Source organism: Phytophthora cinnamomi (genome assembly GCF_018691715.1).
Source record: "Phytophthora cinnamomi strain GKB4 chromosome Unknown Contig15, whole genome shotgun sequence".
Taxonomy (NCBI): domain Eukaryota; phylum Oomycota; class Peronosporomycetes; order Peronosporales; family Peronosporaceae; genus Phytophthora; species Phytophthora cinnamomi.
In genome coordinates, this window is record NW_027150948.1 from 576,334 (window position 1) to 597,214 (window position 20,881).

The window sequence follows — 20,881 nt, forward strand, 5'->3', positions numbered from 1 at the left end:
TCCCAGCTCATTCAGCAGTGCACTAACTCCGTCTGGTATGGCCTCACCAGCATTGCGAGGTGGCTTCTTTTGATCCCGCAAAATAACATCCCGAGGAATCTCCGAGAAAATAGCTGCAACAGCTTGTTCAACAGTTGATGGAGACTTAGGTGGTGAAACCTTTATCGGTGACAGCACATCGCTTGAAGCCTGGTGCGAAGCTGTAGTTGGTGTATCGGGCACCGAATCATCGCCAACATGAACTTCCGTAGATATTGTAGACTCAGCAGATTTTGTAGACACAGTGGGCACTACGGTGGTCGCTTAAAGAGATATGATAGGCGCAGTTGCCACTACAGCGGCGGCAGCGACAGAAGCAGATACTGTAGACTCCGTAGACGCTTCGGCAGCAGGTGTCGCCTGGGTTCGTGGTATAGCATCTCCCTGTTCAGTTTGGGGGCCTGGAGTTCTACCGGATTGTAGTGTTGCCCCTGACACCTGTTGAGAGAGCGTGGCGTGATAGTGTTGTGCAGCATGCGCTCGTAGTTGTCGTGCTACGGCGGGATGTCGGCCGCGTGGTCTTTGAACTTGAGCAAAGAAGCTTGGAGGAAAGCATGAGATGTCGTTGCCCCAAGTTCGCATCAGGACTCGAAGGCGAGACTGAAGGGCGGCTGCAGTGTGGCCGGTGCGTCTCATCGGTGGGCGATAGTGGCCCACGAGATTCTTGACGCACCAGCCACACTGCAGCCGCCCTTAGAATCTCGTGGCCCACGTGGCCCACGATATTCTTGACCCTTCATCGATGTAGGCACGGGCAAGTTGGACGAGCTCTTGGTCGTCTTGGAAAGTGAACGACGTTCCCATGACTCGCAATATAGAAAAGTTATGCAAATCCTGCCAAATGTCTCGGTTTCACTATAGAAATTGATGGGTAAGTAACGGGTATGGTGGATACATCTGGGATGGTGTCAAGGGAACACAAGTGCCACGTACGTGTCGCCACTAAAAACTCGTTCTTATAGTGAGTTTTGCTGACGTAATCTCGATAAATTTCGCACTTAAGTGCATATTTTGAGTTGTGTTTGCCACATATCGTAATATATCGAAGGGTTGGGGCACCGATACCAGTTCTGATTGGCAGTTATAAAAGTGGGTGAGATCTTAGTTGAACTTCTGTCAAGGGGGGGGCAAAATGCCCCACTTGATGGCCGATTTTCTCGCAGCTTTTGACACAACCACCAAAGGGAGCAAAATGCACCCTTTGTTCACGAAAGAGTTAAACGGTGAATGTATCCTACCGTTTGCGCTGGCAAATGTTTGATTGGGGTGAGCTATTCGCACGTGGAAGCTAACACCTCTTTCGGTCTAGCACGACCAAGTGTGTAGGTAAATTAAACAATGACCGAGAAATTGGCAAAGGGTAGCAACACACGGAATCGGCCTGGTGTAAGGTGTCGAAAGGAGCCATCACACTCGTACTATGCCAAACGGAGACGTTTATAAGCGTCATAGGGCTTTTGGGAAGGTCAGATCTCGAGTTATAACTTTGACACCTTGACGCTTCCTCGGTCACCGTCGTGTCCCGCAAGGACTATTGAAAGCTTAGGATAATGATTTTTGTTCGACTAAGTACGAACGGCCTTACCGAATTACGTGTTATGGCAACGCCATACAGCAGGGTTTATAAAATGCGGTTTTATTGAGGGGCCTGATGCGAGTGAGGAAGAAGAAAACTCTGGTGCAGCGAACACCCGAGATCCATGAAAATTCGGGACGAAGTGGTCAGTGCAGGATGTCTAGATAAGACTTTAGGTGCTTTCAACCTGGACGAAGATGTTGACGATATGTTCCGTGATGTTGCAGCGTTTAACATTCAATAGACTCCATTTGATTCCTCCCTGCGTTCAATCGTACGGTTTCGATAGGTAGGATATCAAATATTTGGTCTATGTTGGGACACTGAAGTGTATGTGATAACATTGGTAATTCGGTATTTGGTAGCTGACTGCACAAGCCTCATAGCACCTATATGAGAATAAAGCATCCCCCATGGAGCGGAATGTCCAACAGAAGGCATTTTAAGACTCGCAGCAGTGAATTGCGCCAACACACAGTAGACTATTGCTAGGTAAGCCTGATTCCTCAATCCTTCCCTATCATACCGAAATCGGGAGTAACTACAGCTCCATCAAACACTTGATCTACGCTCTCCAAATTACCCAATATGTGAAGAATTGGGGATAGCATATCCGCTTGAGTTTCAATCCGCGTCACTCGATTGCTTGCGTAGTCCAAGTCGAATTGGATTGAGCCATGAAGGACGAATTTCTTGCCAAGCAATTGGATTGCTGTTGGCGACCATTCACCGCCTTCGAGACCACCCACTCTGTCGCTGTTGAGATGTGGGAATGCGAGCCGCAGTGTTTTATCACTAAGAACGATAGAGGTAGTGGTAGTAGCAACTAGAACGTCGGCAGCAGCGAGCTCGCTCAGGTCGCTGATTTCAAGCTGGATGTCGCCGAAGTACTCTGACAGTCGTCTCCAGTTCTCGAGTACTGCCTCGGCGCCGTACCTTGGGTTACTCGCTGCATCTGGTGCCATGATGCATAGCAGGAAACCCAAGGCCGCGGTCTTTTGGCGAACTACGTCGGACACGAAACAACGAAAGTGATGTTCGTATCTCTTCGCAATCGCCCCATGATTGAGTTTTATCTGGGTACCAGACGAGATAGCTTCAGCCTGGAGTTGAAGTTCCTTGATCTCGTGCCTTAGTCGTCGAACATGCTGCTCGTCCTCCTCCATGGATATCTGCTTCTGCTTCTTGTACGATGCCTGGAGGAATCGATGGCGGTCCTTCTTGCGCAGGACGTCTTCCATAATGGCGCGCTGCTGGTTCGCATCGAGGTAGATGCCACTTGCCTGAAGTATCGCGATTGACTGGAGCGCCCTGGTCACGCTTGTCGACATGATCTGCTGGCCCGACCACTTCGAGACTGGGTCCGCCGTGGTGATTTGGTTTGTGTGTTCGCACGATGGTACACCTGGAAGTATGCTCGCACTATTCTCACAGCCCAGTCGCCTGTGCTGAGAGGTTCCAGGGTCGTGTCTGCTCAGCTGCATTTGCATGTTACGTTCCTGGGGTCTGGAGCCATTATTCCACATGGTGTGAACAGTGCCAATCACGTTGTCACTCAGACCGTAGATATTGGGAGGATAGAGGTGCCTGGAGTCCATTACTGCAACTTGTATGATTGAATAACTGATTAATCGTTCGCTTAATTATCTGTAACGTGGTGGAAGCTTGAGTTCGTAAAGAGAATGACAAGTGACTGTAACTTAAAGTCCGTACTCTCTTGTGCGTACTCTATTGGACTCTAGACCACCTACTCACTTATGGCCATTCGTTGTTGAATCCAATTGTTAGTTGACGGGTCGCCCCGTAAACTTACCTTGCGTAAGTCGTCCCGTAAACTTTACCTTGCGTAAGTCGTCCCGTAATATTATGCTTTGCAATGCGTTTGTCGTTTTCACCTAGTGTTTTGCCCGAGTTATAATATCTGGCGCCCGATATAAAAACAGATGTCCACTAACTCGACCAATTTATTTTCACCAGCCTCGATATCGATCTCGATTTACGCTATCTGTGGTCGAATTGCCGATCCAAAAACGCAATTCGGCCGAAATCGCGATGGATGAGTACGGATTATAATGCCGCGCTTTATAAATATAACATATGCAATTGGACACTTCCATCTGGACACTTGACGAGTGGTCGGCAGATCGCGCTGCCGATCTGTCGAAGCACCGCAGTTTCCGAAAACCTTCATCGTGCACAAGTGCAGCATGCACTCTCTCGACTACCGTTGGCGAGCTGTTTTTCTTATGCGTGTGTATGGAATCTGTATGCAGTATGTTAGCGATATATGTTGGCCTAACGTGCGCACACTGCAACGTTGGTACAAGTTGTTTTTGACCGATGGTATGGTTGATGAAGGAGATCGAACTAACCGCTCGTCGCGTTGGCCGAGTGCCGTGGTTGCCCGTGTTCGAAAGTGCGTGAAAGCCCACCCTACATTTTATTTAGAGGAGCTACAGCAGTTCATACGAAACGCTTTTCCTAAAGTAAAATCGTAGCGAAGTACATATCAACATGTGGTCTTACATAGCGGAGAGCTGCTCGCGCCAGTGGTCGGAAAAAAATAGTGCAACACAATAAATAATCAGTTTTTCAATATATTTTTTTATTACTGGCCTCCACTGACCTCAATACAATATAAAATTGATCCAATTATTGGCAATAAATTTGTAAAAGTGCCCCACTGGCAAATACCGAAAGTCTAGCCAATAAACCTCCAGTCTATAGGCCAGGGTCACTTGAGTGCAGTATCACCGCTGGCGCAACACTGTGTGCGCCCCGGCTGCCGGGCTATAGAGGCTGCTACGTATTGCTTCTTCGAGTGTGACCTCGTCCAGGTGTTGTGAAAGAACCATGGGCTCCAGATTTTCGATGCTCCCTGGGGTGGAAGCTGCTGATCTTCCCGTACGACCGCGATGTCCATGACGAATGGCGCCATTTTGGTGAGATCCTTCTATGGCGCATCTACACAGCCATGCGCCTCCGGAACGATATTTATTTCCACGTGTGCGTGCGATCAGCCCATACATTCCCCGTTTGAGCTGCTCATTTGACACCACTACCAGCACCTCTATCGCCGATCAACCGAGTTTAATTTTAATAGTGACGGGATCAGGACAGTTTTGCGCCTGGGGTTCCCTGAACCTGTTGATGGCGCCGTTCAACTCCCAGCTAGCACCATTAGATTGAGCCTACTCTCTTGAAAATTGCGATCTCAACTGCTATATCCCTCTGTAAAGTGATATAAGTTGTACCATTTCTGTACCAATACAATATAAATTGCGGCAATTTTTATTATTGTTTAGCTTAAAATTGCAGTTTTTATTAGTGTCAGCCGGTGGATCCAATTCAATACCATACTGTATTGGCGGACCTCTGGCTCACGCCACAGAGAAGCGGAAAGCGCAGTGTTGCAGGAGCCGCTCGTGCACTCACAGACGAAGCTAACGAGCCATTAAACACGTCCAACAGAGCCATACCGGAGTAGCAGTAGCCGGCGACGTTACCTCGGTGTCCTGAGAACCAACGGTGCGCCCATTATGTTAAGTAGGAAGAGGTGGTGCGGCTTACCTACGCCTGGAGGTTGATACCGTCTCGCATTTTTATGTCTTCGAATTATTTTATCTCAGAGATCGATCTAAGCCCTAAATCCGAGCCACAAAATATCTGCAAACCACAATACAACGTATCGTAAACTACCGCGTAATTATAAATTACGTGCTCCGTAATAAATTTCGAAAAAAGTAATGAACATATCGCCATGTGCTATTGTGCCTTTCACACATTTTGACCAAGTCGAGGTCTTAAACCGGGAATAAGATAGGCGAGACTAGGTGTAGGGTGGGATTTGCTATGACCTGTGCTAAAGTTAAAACTCAGATTAGAGGCAAGTTAGCAGTCCTTAGAGGACGAGAAAGTCCGAATGCCGCCAATCACCCGGCCATTCGGGTTTTCTTGCTTAAAATGACTTACTCCGAAGACTTATGGTGGAGGGCTGTTATTTTGCTCTATGCGTACGACATTCCGGTACATATGGTATCTGTCGTGCTCGGCATTGCAGAGCGTACTCTTCGGCGGTGGCTACTGCGTTTTCAATCGACTGGTAATGTTGACAAGAAGATCAGAAAGAAGCATCGCACATCTCGATGGCCTCTCGAAGTACTCGACTTCGTCGACGACTATGTAAAAGCTCACCCCTGCTTTTATTTCTTCAAAATAAAAGCGTCCATCACGGAACGTTTCCCCCAGCTTGACAATGTTTTAGATGCTACTGTATGTCGAGTGCTTCGTTTTGATTTGGACTTGTCGACGGAGAAATTAACCAAGCGGGCTTGAGAAAGTATTCTTGCAGAGCGAAAACAATACTTGGTACGACTAGCTCCATTTTACTCATGTCCTGGCTAACTTGTTTTCGACGATGAAACCACGACGGACGGGCGATCTATGCTGCGCCAACACGCCTGGTCACCTCGTGGCCAACCTGCGATTGTATCGCTTCCATTTTCACGTGGAAAACGGGTTTCGTTACTGACAGCAACTGATATCACTGGGTTTTTGCTTGGGGGCATGTTGAAGGCACATTTACCCGAGCAGCATTTCACGAAGTATTACGCTCGAAGATTTTGCCGTTTATGAATCCTTGGCCACTACCCCGCTCAATTCTGATGTTGGACAATGCCCGTATCCACATGTACCAGCGAGGAGCTGTTGCATGTTGCTATCTAAAGTAGTTCTGATTGCTAAAATTATTCGGACCGACGTCCGTTTTGCAGTTTCATAATCTAATTTTAGCACCATGGTGATTATGCTCAATGTCCGATTAAGAAGCCCTGATAGGGTGGCAAAATTAGTGAACGCGACAATACATTATCCTAGCTAGCGATAAGGAAAAGCTGCTATCATTAAGCTGCGACTCACCTCTAACGTCTTGATAATGAATGGCACTGGTATTATTATCAAGCAAACACAGTTTTGCAGATGCTGAGAGACAGTCTGGGGCGTCTAAGCGGGCATGAACAAGTTTTGGATGTGCTTGAGTGATTCCTACCTTACCCGTAGGACAGGTCATACAGGTACACCACAGGACTTGCCCATTCCACTATTATTGCTGCCATGGATGTGTGGTGTTTGTGGTATTAATATCTCCTCATACTGCATTATCGCTTGCAAAAACGTAAGATGAATTCTGCGACTATATGATGACATTATTTGATTGGTTAAAAGTTGGGTTGAAGTGTCACACATAAGTAACAGAATCGGAAGTCCGCCTCACTACTCAGCTTAGCTTACATGTAAGCACGACGCTTCACACTCTCGCTGCTGGCGCGATCACCAGCCAGGTCTTCTTCCAGCCTGAACGACTGTGCTAGTTCGGATGTACCAGTCATCGCCACTTGATGTGTGCTAGCGTCATCTTCAGAAACATCACGGTGACTGCCACGAAAGCACTCCGTCTCGATACTTGATTCCATCGTCAAGTCCGCGACCACACAATCACCACCCAGAACTCCGCCAAGAGCTGACTTGGTTTTGCAAAATGCAATAGCCTCCCTCAAAGGCTACACCAGCTCAACAACGCGTAGCTGAGTTCTCAAGCGTTCAAACGACACGCGCTGGAGTGGCTTGGCCAGGATGTCGGCGAGTTGCCGCTCTGTGGAGCAGTACTTGACCGTCAAATCGCCACGCCTAATCACATCCCTGATGAAATGAAAACGGATGTTGATGTGCTTGCTGCTGCACTCGCCACTTCATTTTCCGTCGCCTTGATAGCGGACTGATTGTCCTCTTGCAGCTAGACGGCATCCTTGGCCATCCACAGTTGCAGCCTCACCAGCACTTGTTTCAAACAGACAGTATCCTTAGGCGCCATGACTTCTGCGACATATTCCGACTCAATGGTAGGCACAGCAACAGAAGACTGTTTCTTTGCCACCCAGGAAATTGTTATGCCGTTGGTCATCAGCACTGCACCAGAGATAGACCTGGCATCAGACGTTTCGTCGGTCCAGTCTGCATCACTGTCGATAGTCGCAAGAAGCTTGGTGCTGACACCTTGTCCATGCTTGAATTTCAGACCAAACGAAGTCGTACCAGGAAGGCATCGAAGTACGCGTTCATAGCTTGTCAATGAGCTTGCCGTGGGAGAGCAACGAACCGTATCAAGTAGTTGACGGCTGTAGTGATGTCAGGTCAGGTGCAATTCGAGATCCACAAGAGCGACCCAATTGTCTTTATCGTGATGGCCGTGTGGTCTACCATCAAGTCGTCATCAAAGACCTTCGAGATGTCCATGGGTATGTGGACGGATCTACTCTCAGCCATTCCCATGTCGCGCAGCAACATTTCCACAGTGTCACGCTGGTGCACCAGGATACCATCTCCAGTGCGATTGATCGTGATCCTCAGGCACTAGTCTGCGATACTCGTGTCCTTAACGTCGAACTTGCGGGCAAATTGGGCCACAGCCCAATCACTTTCGGCTTCACCTTCACTTACAATGGCAACGTCCTCGGCGTAAAGCACCAGCAATGATAGACTTCCATTTTGGCGACGGGAGAAGAGGCACGGATTCAACTTGTTCCTCGTGTAGCCCAGCGACAGCACCTGCTTATTTCGCAATAGTCCACTTTGATTGAGCGCATAGAGAGACTTGAGAAGTGGTCACCGCGTCGTCGTTTACTGTCCCTTCTAGAGGCTTCACCAGTACTGATCGGTAGAGATCAGCGTGGGCATACGCGTTTGTTACACCTCCTTGACGCAGTTTGCGTTGCCAGACGGCTACTGAAGCCGCTAGGAGACGCAGGCTCGTGATCTTGAGAACCAGTGAGTAGGTATCATACAAATCGATACCACTAACGCGCTGAATAAATCCACGCGCTATGGGCCGCGCTTAAAACGCTCAAGTTCACCTCTGCTGTTAAACTTGATACGAAATACCCATTTTGAGGACACCATCGTTGCTCCAACTGGGTTTTTTACTACTTCCCAGGTGCCGTGTGCCTGAAGATCAGCAAGTTCTTTCTCGATGGCTACCTTCCAGTGCGACCACTCTGGAGGCTGTTTTGCTTCCTTGGCATAACCATTTTTGCTGCTGCCGTTACCAATATAAGTGTTGCTGATCCTGCAAACGCTGTCATTAGCTCCTGTGGCACCGAGCGCCCCCCCCCCCCCGTTTTCTGTTTCGTGCGCGAACCGAACACTCACCGAATTGCACCAGCGCTGATTGGGTGTCCAGTATATTCATCCTCACCAACGTCACTTGAGTCACTGCTTCTGACTTCCGCCAAGACGCGCTTTTGCTCTGCGCGTAAACCCGCCTTGCAAGCATCACCTTCACTGTTAGCATTTATCAGTGCATCACCACCGCGCAGCTTATTTGCGCTTGAAGATGCACTCGCAGGTTCAGGTGCAGCGTTATCGGTGGTGACATCAGCTACCGTCGGGAATTCGGTCTCGACATGGAGCTCATCCAGCGTATGACGGATGTCTTCATCATTTACATCCAGTTGTCCACATTCTGCACGATTGGGATGGCTAGACCAACCGCCCCCAGTCGGTGAGATCGTAAAATTCGAGCGTTTCATCTGCCCGCCGATGTACCAAGAGTCCTGCGTCCAAATTCCCACCTGCGTCCAAGACTTGGAATCACACCTGCAAGCTCTTTCCGCACCGACGCACTTGATAGTGCATGTATTTCCAACACCTACTTCCAATCTTGCCTCGATTCTTTAGTCCACATCCGCTATTTTCACTGCTGTCGACGACCTGTGTACTCTCTCGGAGCAAGTGTTCTGGGTAGCCTATTTCGCCTTAGAATACTATCTGCAGTTGCACCTTCGATTACCATGGCCTGCGCGACGCGGTATTTTGCCCTATGCTTGCCATATTGCAAGGGCATATGTTTCTTAATTTTCCAAAACTCATTTTTTATAGTAAATTCTACTTCCTCCACAACGAAAAAAGTATGTGAGACAATATCGATTCTTCTGAACAAGCGATTTGGGCATTGTACCAAGATCATGGATGCGCCGAATGCCGCGGGTTGTTGTGTTCGACGGGAAATGCGCTGCTATTGACTGTCCTTCTTTAATCATTTAAAAAATCTGAAAAATGACTAAGAGTGATGATCTCGTTCTCGGATTTAACAAATAGGATGCTTAAAAAAATGGACCAGCAGAAGAGCGATTTGAAGGCTAGAAGTTTCTTTTACCGTCGATAAATGCGTGCATTTGCATATCGCGACGAAAATAACTGCATCAGCCGACAATTTATTGATTCATTGTGGACACTGATAAAATGCATCAATCAATTCCAAGGTGTACACACCATAGACACGGACCAACGTCAAAAAAACACCCATGGTTTTCTTAGAGCGACAGATTTTCGTAGGCGTACATGTATACTAAGACACGCTTATGAACGTTGTAACGTTAGGACTTTTTTTACTTTCCAAGGAGGCTTTCCTTCGCTCGTTGCCTGTGTTCCGCGGATAGCTCACACCAACGTTTTGGCAGGTGATGGCAGCCTGCAAAACAAGCCCACTAGTTAGAACGTTCCAAATTAGAAATGGCAATCTGTACTATGACATCCACAGTTATATACATGTTGTGGCAAGCTAAAACTTCCTTTCTAATTATAGCTACTGCCTAGGTTAAGGTGGCCTTAGGAGGTACTGTGCGAGACTGGTACTCGTCCAAGTAGGACGCGTTTCCGTCGCATACGTCCGTTAGATCGGATACTTGACCTTGAGATAGCCGCATGCAGAAGCCGCACCGGACGATGCACCTTCAACTTCGACTACCAACGCTAGTTTGAAAACGATCTAGTAAGCATTTCACGAGACACCTCTCAACCCTCTGGGTGCTCTGCGCGGCGAGAGTACCGCCAGCGCTTGCGCGTAAACGATGACTTCATGTAGGCTCCACATAGCGAGCAGAGTTCCAACCTGTCGATAAGACTCATCTCCATGCACCAGAGGGTGCAGGTCTCTTCGTCCCATGTCACTTCCATGACGTGGGAGAGTACGAAGAGAGTCCTCGATATGGTACTGGAACGGGGTGTTCATCTTTTACGGGCGGCGGGGCGACGGGTGACGGCCTTGTGAACGCGATGAAGCAACTTCGGTTGTGTGGGCTTAAGTGCGAAGCAACTGGCTATAATGCATGCTTTAACTGGCGGTGAGTGGTGGACTTGTTTTTCAAAAGTATACAAAACATAAGCAATAAAAATCGTTAATGGACTATATAACATGAACACAACTGTGGGGTCATAGTACCGATTGCCATTTAGAACTTTTTAAATAGCGGGCTTGTTTTGCCGGTGATCCCCACTGAAAGCCGCAATCAAGAAGAAATTCCCGCAATGGAAGATCTCTCAGAGAATTTCACCTGGTGGAAAGTATCAGATTTATCGCGTGCAGGTGATTCACTGTGTTGAAGAAGCCGTTTCCGCCGTGAACGAGATTCCGAGCTATGACAGAAAGATCAAGAACATGTTTAACAAAGTCGGACAAGATCCTTGTCAGCCAAAAAGTGAACTATTCCAAGAACTCCTGAGCCAACTACAAGAAAGCGCAGTACATGTTAAAGTAGCAGGCTTTAGCACTTGAGAGAAGGACTTGTAGAAGAGATGGTGGAAAGAGGAGTGAGATTAAGTAGGTTATGCAGCAGGGAGCTAGTCTTGATGCTCACTCGAGAAAAGTATGCGGTTGCCTAAAACACAGATAAATACCGTGCCTACCAACCATTTGACGTAGAACATCAAAGCTTAGAGTCACTGTACTGCGCGTGTCCTTTCAGTATTAGAATAAAGGGTCCCCATGGTACTTCGGCTAGGGCTGTGTGGCGAGCCCAAACCTGAATAGCCTTCCTGGCTCATTATCAGGGTACTATCCGGACGATTTGAGCCAGCACTTTTATGCTTGGCAAATCGTAGCTTAATGGTTTGCGTGTCTGGATCGCAGTCCAGCCATTGCGGGTTCGATTTCTGCAACTAACACTGTTTTCACTGAGTAGTGCAATTGTGGTTGACTGAGGGCTTCGGTAGATCCTGCGACTGCTGCTTGCGCTGTTTGGTGAGTACACTTGTGTTGTTGCGACGTTGTGACCGGTATCATAGCGTGCACTGGTATCAAGCCGTTATATTCTATAATTATCAGTAGTAGTTTTATTGTTGCTTCATGTATGTATCCATGTATGTATTTGGCGACTGTGTACCAGGAAAACCTCGTGAGAGGGTAAAATCTAGACGGCATCGTGAGTAAACCTAGTATAAGGAGAAAGCTCACGTATAACCCGAGACTCAATATGCATTGAAGTGCTACGATTAACTGAGTTAGTGTCTCGTGTTGTCTTAAGCGTTGCTAATTGGCGCTGTCTTAAGTGAATGCACACCTAAATTACGACGCAAAATTTATTTTTAAACTGATGCTTGTCTAGAGCTTTCGTAAAGATATGTGCTACCATCGACTTGATATTGCAATAAACAACGTTGAATTCGTGTCGTTCTACCTTTTTGTTTTTGAACAAAATGATAACGGATGTAAATGTGCTTTGATCTTCCGTGTAGTTCCGGGTTGGTAGCGACCTTAATGCGGCGTTGATTGTCCTCCATAATAACTGTCGCTTTAGTAGTAGAAAACCCAAGCTCTTTTGAGTAGCAGTTTAAGAAAGATGACTTCTTGCATGAATGACATAATGCAATATACTCAGCTTCCGTAATCGAGAGCGCTTCCGTGTGGTGCTTTCTCAATAGCCGTGATATCGGACTTGCTCCGATCATCGTAACATATCCGCCAACGAATCGGTTAGTGTCAGGGTAGTTGGCATAGACCGAGTGTGTGTAAGCTGTCAGATACTCAGCTAGATTGATGGCGTCAATAGATGTTGATCCACCTAGCAGTACACCTTGGTCTGGTGTGCCTGACAGGTATTTTAGACCTCTTATCGCTGCTTTCCAGTGTTCCATTCCAGGATTTGATAAGAATTGGCTGACTTCGCGCATATAGAATATTAGATCTAGGCGAGTTCCAGCCATGAGATACACGATACTTCCAACAACTTCTCGGTATGGAATATCTGTCATTACCTATCTCTCTTCTTGAGTGGTGAGCTAGATGGCTTTTGGGAGTTTAATGCTACGATCTGATGGCATCGTAGTTGGGTATCTGGCGAGGTGTTTGAACCTGTCGAGGACATTTGTTGCATACTTGCGTTGATGAATGAGAATGGTTTTGTCTTTGCGGTTTCGTTCGATTGACCAGCCGAGGATGTATTTCACCTCCCCTAAATGTGCCCCTGGAAATCTCTGTTTCAGGGCCGATTTAATACGACATACGAGGTTAACCGTGGGAACGATGATAAGCAAGTCATCCGCGTCGACTGCAATGTAGCAGACCTGTCCATCAAATATCGAAAAAAGACAGCGATCCTTCATCAACTTTCGAAATCCGACACTCTCTAGGAAAGCAGACAATGTCTGATACCAAATACGAGATGCTTGTTGAAGACCATAGAGGCGTTTAATAGTCTGCACACCAAGTGTTCTTGACCGGGGGCAGCGAATCCCTACGGCTGATCCATGTAAATTTCCTAAGATAGGAAGCCAATGCGAAAGGCAGGTTTAACATCCATCTGGTGAATCTCATAATCAAGAAACGTAGCTATGTTAAGCAGAAGGCGAAGCACTTCCATCCGTATGGCAGGAGACAATACGTCGTCGTAGTCAATAATATTATGTTGTAAAAAATCCTTTGATAACAAGACGGGCCTTATCTATCTATCTATCTATCTCGCCAGTGCCAGTATTCTTGACAACAAAGACCCAGCGGTTTTGAAGAAGTCACCAGCCTTTCGGCGAAGGGACAAGGTCCACGTCTTGTTTTTCGTAAGGGACTGGTATTCGGATTGGCTGCTGCTCGCTATTCATTCCCGTATGAAGATGCCATTACTGCTTATATGTTTTGCGTTCCGGCACGTAGCGGATAACAAGTAGGCTGAGAAATGAGTGAATACGTTCTGCTGCTTCCTCGGAGGCTTCCTTAGAATTAAGCTCAGTCAGGAGAATTTCATCCTCGTACCGAGGGCGTTTAGCTGAGCGATGTGGAGAAGTAGAAGGGATCTCCGACATAAAGGAACAGCTTATTGTGCCATGTTCAAGGGCATTTCTCAGTGATGGAAGCGGTTTCGGCATCGATGCGATATCAGATGAAAGTGGATAGCCTCGTCACTTGGTCCGACCTGCGGGGTAAGTTCCGCCTCTACAGGTGTCTCTTCTGTAGTGGACGATGGGGCTGGATCTGTCAATGCGGCAAGTTGTGGCGGTAGTGGTAGTGGTTCGGAGGTATCATCAACAGTTCCAATCCTTGGAAAACTGGTTTCATTAAAGACCACGTCGCGACTGTAGACGATCGCATGGGATGTTACGTCCCTAAGATAATAGCCATTCTTATGTTCGAGAATACCCAGATAAATGCATAGCTTAGCTCGTGCATCGAGCTTGTCCCTGTAAATGGCATTCACTTGAGCGTATGGTGCGCATCCAAATACTTTCAGATACTCCACGCAGGGTTCGCGGTTGTGCCAGGGTTCGTAACGAGTGCGTTGATATGTGTTCTCGATCGGTGTCATGTTAAGTAGTGTAGTGAAATGAGTAGCACATTCGGCCCAAAGCATCTTAGGTAGTGTGGCCTCAAGTAGGAGAGCACGGATGCGTTCTAGGATCGTGAGATTTCGTCGTTCGGCCAAACCGTTCTGTTGTGGTGTGTATGCATTTGTGGATTGTGCATGTGTTCCATACCGTGTAAAGATAATTCGACCAAGTTTTTCATATTCCTTGGCATTGTCGGCTTGAAGTACCCGAATATTCCTGTCTTCTGAGGGACCTGTATACTCAAGAGTATGAGTGTGTGAGCGGACGACATTCAAGGCTTTCACCCGAAAGGTTTCGTAGCAGGCGTACAGCTAACTCCGTGCTTTGATAGGGTATAGGAACATGTAGCGAGTGACGTCATCAATAAAGACAACAAAGTACCGGCACCCGCAGATACTAGGATCAGGTAGCGGTCCACAAATGTCAGAATGAACGTTATGTAGAGGCATGGTAGCACGCTCAACATGTATATTGGAATGAAATACATTGCGGTGTGACTTTGCATAAGTACAAGCAGAACAAACGAAATTGTAGCGGGGAACTACGGCTGTGCCTTCGAGTCCCTTTAGCGCCCGAACCTTAGTCAGCGCTTGTAAGACACAAAAGTTAGGATGACCTAGGCGTTTGTGCAAGAGCATAATAGCAGTGGGCTTACCTGACATGGCCACGTGGACTTCTTGCTTTTTGATCGGCGAGGCCGTGAACTGGTACAGCTTGGCACTGGTAGACTTCTTTGCCTTGACATTGAACCTTTGGTCCGACTGCTCCGTGCATACGGCGCGCTGGGATGTGAAGCGGAAGTCGTGCTCCACTGCTGCAGGAACCGATAAAAGGTTGAACTTCAGTTGATGTGTGTAGAGCACGTCACGAAGCGTGAGTTGGCGGTGGCGTCCCTTTGAGTCGGTGACTCGGAGCACGACATCGTCGGTTCTTTCAATTGGAATCTCGGATTTTCCGCCGACTGTGATGAAACTGGTGGCAGGATTCTTCGAGACGAACCATTCGGCATGCTGAGTGACGTGGCTCGTGCACCATGAGTCGATGGTCCAGTTGGAGTCGAAGCTAGCGCTGGTTGGGCGGTGAGGCTGATGGCAGGTGGTGCCGGCTTCATGACACTGGCAACCGCAATACGAGCCTCATCACGGCGAGATTAGCTATAGCATCCTTCTTCACGGCGAGACAGTTGTTGTCTGTTGTCGATGGTGCCAGGGTTGCTGCCACGATCGCCGTTGTTCCGACCTCGACCGCCTTTCTGCCATGATCCACGGCCACGACTCGAATTGTTGTCACGTCGTTCGTAAGAGTGGGACCTGCGAGGATTTCCGCCGCGAAACTCGAAATTTGCTGGTAGAATAGTGCCCGCCTTGACAATGCCATCGCGGAGATCCTTCTGCAATCCACGTCATTGTCGAATGTGATGGCGTGGCTTTTGGCAGTAGCTGCACACTTCGTCATAGGACGTACAAGTGGTGTTGGTTGCTCTAGTGTAGTAAGTGTACCTTCAACCGTGGTCCTTCGACTTTCAGGAGTACCCTTCCCCAGAGAGTAGCTTGTTTGCGCCTCTATCTTTCGTACTTGTTTTCGGGGCTCTTCTTGAGTTCATCGTACGGGATGTACTTCCGGTTTCCTTTCCAGATGCGTAGATCGTCCTCCCACGACGCTGGCATGAAGTGGAACAGGTACAGCGACTTCTGTCCATCCGTGAGGACCGATTCGGTCACCTTGGACGCGGCTCTCTTAGCGTGAGTCGAAGCCGACAGGCGTAAAATCCTTGGGAGGGTCTTCGAAGTCGGAAATTTCAACATTGTCGGACGAACCATCTTCATCTTTGGCGTCATCGTCGTCGCTCACTCCGTCGGAGTCCTTCTTGGTGACAAAGCCGAGGAGGTGCTTGCCATCAAGCGATGCCGTCACCCCGGTCTTCCACAGGTCGAAATTTGTTGACCCGGTAAGTCGGGGGAAGTCGTCACTCGAGGCTTGGCTGCGACTCATGACCTGTTAAAGTAGCAGGCATGAGCGCTTGAGAGAAGGACTTGTAGACGTAATGGTGGAAAGAGGAGTGAGATTAAGTAGGTTATGGAGCAGGGAGCTAGTCTTGATGCTCACTCGAGAAAAGTATGCGGTTGCCTAAAACACAGATAAATATCGTGCCTACCAACCATTTGACGTAGAACATCAAAGTTTAGAGTCACTGTACTGCGCGTGTCCTTTCAGTATTAGAATAAAGGGTCCACACGGTACTTCGGCTAGGGCTGTGTGGCGAGTCCTAACCTCAACAGTACACAACTCGCTTCTCCTGAATCAAATGGTTGGATCGCTCGAGTAAGGAGCGGATCTGCACATTTACATTTGAAATTATGTTGATGAATTTTAACAGGAAGAAACCATATTTGCCAGCTAAGCGCACGTCTTAATTAACGTTAAGAAAAATGCAGTTACCGATTTCGTCAAACCATTTCACTTGTCAGGGACGGGAATTCTGTTAAACTTGCGATTTGTTTGATAGACGGCTTTTATTAGTTGACAACGGGGTCATTTTTACCATCAGGATTTCAATAAAAAACAAGGTATGTAAGTTATTCAGTAATTTCGTTAGTAAACCGCAAACTCAAAACCCAAAACCTAAAATGGTGTGTGGGCTTTGTTTTCACAATGTGACAGGATGCTACTATGTAATCCGAGTATTTTGGTGTAGACACTTCTCCGCTTGACACTACCCGAGAGGCCTTGGAACGCACGTATCTCGGCAGCGGCACTTTTTCGATAGGAAACTAGTAGAACGGACGAGCCGACTCGAGATTTGGTTTGTAGGCTTTTTCGATGAAGGGGGGTGCGAAGTCTGCAGTGCTTAGGCTGCTTCGCACCTCCTCCGTCAACTGGTCCCACATAATGAGATCTTGGAATTCGCCTTGACCCCTCACTGTAGTCAAGGCTAGTCCAGTAGACGCACGTATGCGAGCATGGGACTCGTCTCGTTGATGTACTCACCAAATGGTGGGTCACACGACCAACGGCCGCACTCTGGTGGTGTACCATTCTTCGTAATCTCATACACACCGCTAGCGCCAATGGTCGACACGGCGAGAATTTTTGGCTTCTCGAAAGCAGGGTTGTCGAGCCACACGACTGCGGCAGACCACTTGTGACGGTAACCCTTGATAACACCGTAGCCCTGTTCGTTGGGGAAATGCCACGCGTACATTATGGCCCAAATATCCTTGTACCAACCCGAACGACCATACACTCGCGAACCCAGAGGTGATCCAGTACAGTCTCAGTTGGTTTTCCCCGTTCCTTTCAGCCCTCCGCTCGTATCACCAGCAGCATTGACAGCAGGGTACGGGTGGCACCCCTTAACGATTAGAAGACTCGGCTTGAACTTGATGGCCACTTTCTCGGACAAGGTGACGGGGTCCGGCTGAGCAAACGGCTGCACCTTGTCGTGATCAATAACGATAGCCTCCACCGAGCTGAACACTGCAGCGACAGCAACAGCGCTGAAAAACAAGGGATGCAGGTTCGTGGTCTGTTCTGATGGTGATGAAATTGAAAGTGAACAGGGAGATGTGGTGGCTTAGTGTTGGCAGTGCTGGTGGCACAGTAGACGCTAGAGAGTCGGTACAGCCCGTCACTCACTCAATCTTCGCTGGTTTGATGAATTACCTTATCTGAGTGCAGAATGCAGCTCATATTAGCCGTTTCATGCTCTCCCGTTAAATGCGCCAGATGGACGTATTCTGGAATTAGTCCGAAATTACTGACGTAATTTGGAATTTCCCTTTCTAAATTAAAATTGGATTATTATATTATTCGCAGAACATGAGATCAATGCATACTGGCAGATCACCCAAGTTCTTGTTTTGCTTTTGTTGACCAACACACAGGCTGACATAGATAAAGTTCATGTGTTATTAATGCAGTAGTGCAGCGCACTGTGATGTCTTGATCATCAGTATGTTGGGAATAATACATAAGCATCCCACGAGCAGGGCCAAGCGAGCTAACAAAAACAAATCAACTTACGAGCTCTCGACGATCAAGCGAGCTCATAGATAAAAGTTTTAGACCTTCCCATAGTAAATACGCCCGGAATGAGCAGGAGGAGGCACCGCTCTTTTGACGCCCTGCACTATTCTAGCTAATCCCGGTATAGTAATTTATTTTTATCCAATAACTTCTGCTAGTTATCGAGCTGGGAATTGACGCTCCCTTGTCGAATCGAAATCATAGCGAGCGCTCAAATCCCGATAGGCGCGCTTGCAGGCTTTTTGCTGCTCGTGCTCGTTCCCGCCAACAGTGCTCTTGCTCATTTCGTGGGATGCTTGACAATACCGTGAAATAGCAACGGTATATGTATTCATACATGATAGGAACATTCTTTCCCAAGAGACTGACTCTTGTCGAGAGATCGTTGTGCAGTGATGCCAGATCGCCATCATCATTAATCAAGGAACGAGTATTAATAGAACGCGTCAAAATCATTGGACCGCCCCTATAATTTTAGTCATGGTCTCAAAAATAATTCGATCAATGTTTATCATTTTGAGGTGCAGATCTCTAGTCATATCGCGTTGTACGGGGTTTCGGTTCATGTTGGATTTTGTATTGGGTCCTAATTTGTGTCGACCTGTTGAGGAGGCAATCTCCAGCCTTCAATCTACAAGTAGTAACATAAATCTACTTACGTTGCAACAAATGAAGTCCAATATACTTGAATAGCTTAATTCCTCCTGTCCAAGCTAGCAGCAACGTCAGATGTTTGCAGTCAATCACGGCAAGCGTGATGACTACCCCTGCGAATCTTGCATACAATGCAAAACATGATGACATCATAACGGAAATGCTGATGTCCAGTCAGAAATCTAGTGCATTATAACGACAAACTTGATATCTTGTGAGCGACAAACTAGATTCCGATAACTGCGGCTTCACTGGCTAGCAGGAGCCGCAACACTATAAGTACAGTAGTTAATGCCCTATCCACTTTGGCTTTTATTAATACCAAGTACTGTAATACACTTTAGTCATACCTTCAGGGAGCTCTGTAGGCTCCCCCAACCGTGTCTTCATTCTACAGACACTACACAACCTTGCACGTGTATGCGAGCTACCAGATAAAGTGCAAACACGCAGTTCTTTCTAATGATAAAAATAGTCGAGTTATGAGATCGCATAGAGGTGGTCCTATAATTTTGACGCGCACGGTGTCGTCAGATTTATTACCTATATATAATACGACTTGTTCGTGGATGCATTGGCGATTTGACACATGTTGCATTATGTTACACCATATTCGCGGAGCCAAAGACCGTTCGCAGTGAACAGCGTATTCAGTGCTCATCGATCACGACACTTTCAGTGTGAAGAGATTTTTTTTACGTTTTAACTAAAAACAATATAGTCCTGGCATGGCTGAAGGTCAGTTTCAGTGTGTAGTGACCCAGTAAAGTCAATCCTGATGTTGTGAAGAGGTGCCAAGGCAGATGCTGGGCACCAACCATTCAGGATCGGATATCTCGGCTTAGCGGCGAGTCACGGTTAGCTCTCGATGTGATCATATACCGAACTGATCAGGTTTATGAACATTTCAGTACGATGGGAAATAACCGATAGAGGCAAGGTTACAAAAATTCCCATACTTTTGTAGGAAATAGTGGGTTTTTCAAAACGATTGGGTAGGTCGGGATTTTGGATAGTCACAACCTAACCCTTGATACACTATAATGCAATGATATTGGCTAATTATGTGTTAAGACTGAACTTCTTAGATGTTACTTTCACACCGAATGAATGTTGCTGAGACTCGTTGTTTTATACGGATTTGCATTAAAATCCATTCAAAAACTGATGCATAGCCCTTCTTCAATGGGTGCTGGGGTTCTATGACTGTTTCCCCCAAAAAACGACTTGGGGTAGGTGGGTGGAATAAAGGTTTATTCCCACTTCCCATCTTGCAACCCTGGGTAGAGGTAACACTAGTCGCTGGTTCGGTATTCACTTGGTAACACGCAAAGAGTCGCGAAATCCGGGGTGTTTCCGAAGAAGTAAGTTGATTAATGCGGAAATTGAAACGATATGCAAACTACTCCCGACGTTCTCTGCTCACTCGCCTGTCGTAGTGTCCTTCACGTAGTTGTGGGCGCGTGCCAGCGCCCACTACCAACGCGGGCTGCATGATCGGGGCAAATGGCACTCAGAGTGCACACTTGCAAAGTCCCCACCGGCGAGAGGCATCTCGCTGCCACGGCCATTGGCCTGTGCACTTCTGGGCCGCTGCTATTTGCCACTAGCATCGGGATCTTGACACAATTAGCCGACACTGCCCCCAAAGCTCGCAGATACCTCGTGTGCTACCCAGGTTGACGGAACAGACCGTCGTCTCCGCTGGCAGCTGCGTAGTTGCGAACCTTCTCGGCCACACCTTGGAGTATCGTGTCCAGGTGCTCCCATGAGTTCTCGATGGCCGGAAGGCCGACCCACGACACCACCGATCGAGCTGTTGGTTGAAGCGGTGCTCGCGAAAACCTTCAACGCCAAACACCATCCCTTGGCTAGAGACCAATCCTAGCAGCTCCTCACTGGTGTCCAGGTCGGTGTACACGTAGAATTCCAAGCGGG

General features: G+C 47.6%; 1 protein-coding gene across 1 annotated transcript; it reads right to left on the bottom strand.

Annotated features, from left to right (window-relative positions):
- Positions 1–2,121: 2,121 nt before the first annotated feature.
- Positions 2,122–2,946, bottom strand: IUM83_09551 (bZIP transcription factor 1; the record flags this gene model as incomplete). Its single annotated transcript, XM_067933998.1, has 2 exons — positions 2,122–2,621; positions 2,700–2,946. 2 exons carry the CDS (start codon positions 2,944–2,946, stop codon positions 2,122–2,124), a joined length of 747 nt encoding a protein of 248 aa, XP_067796954.1.
- Between the last annotated feature and the right edge of the window lie 17,935 nt (positions 2,947–20,881).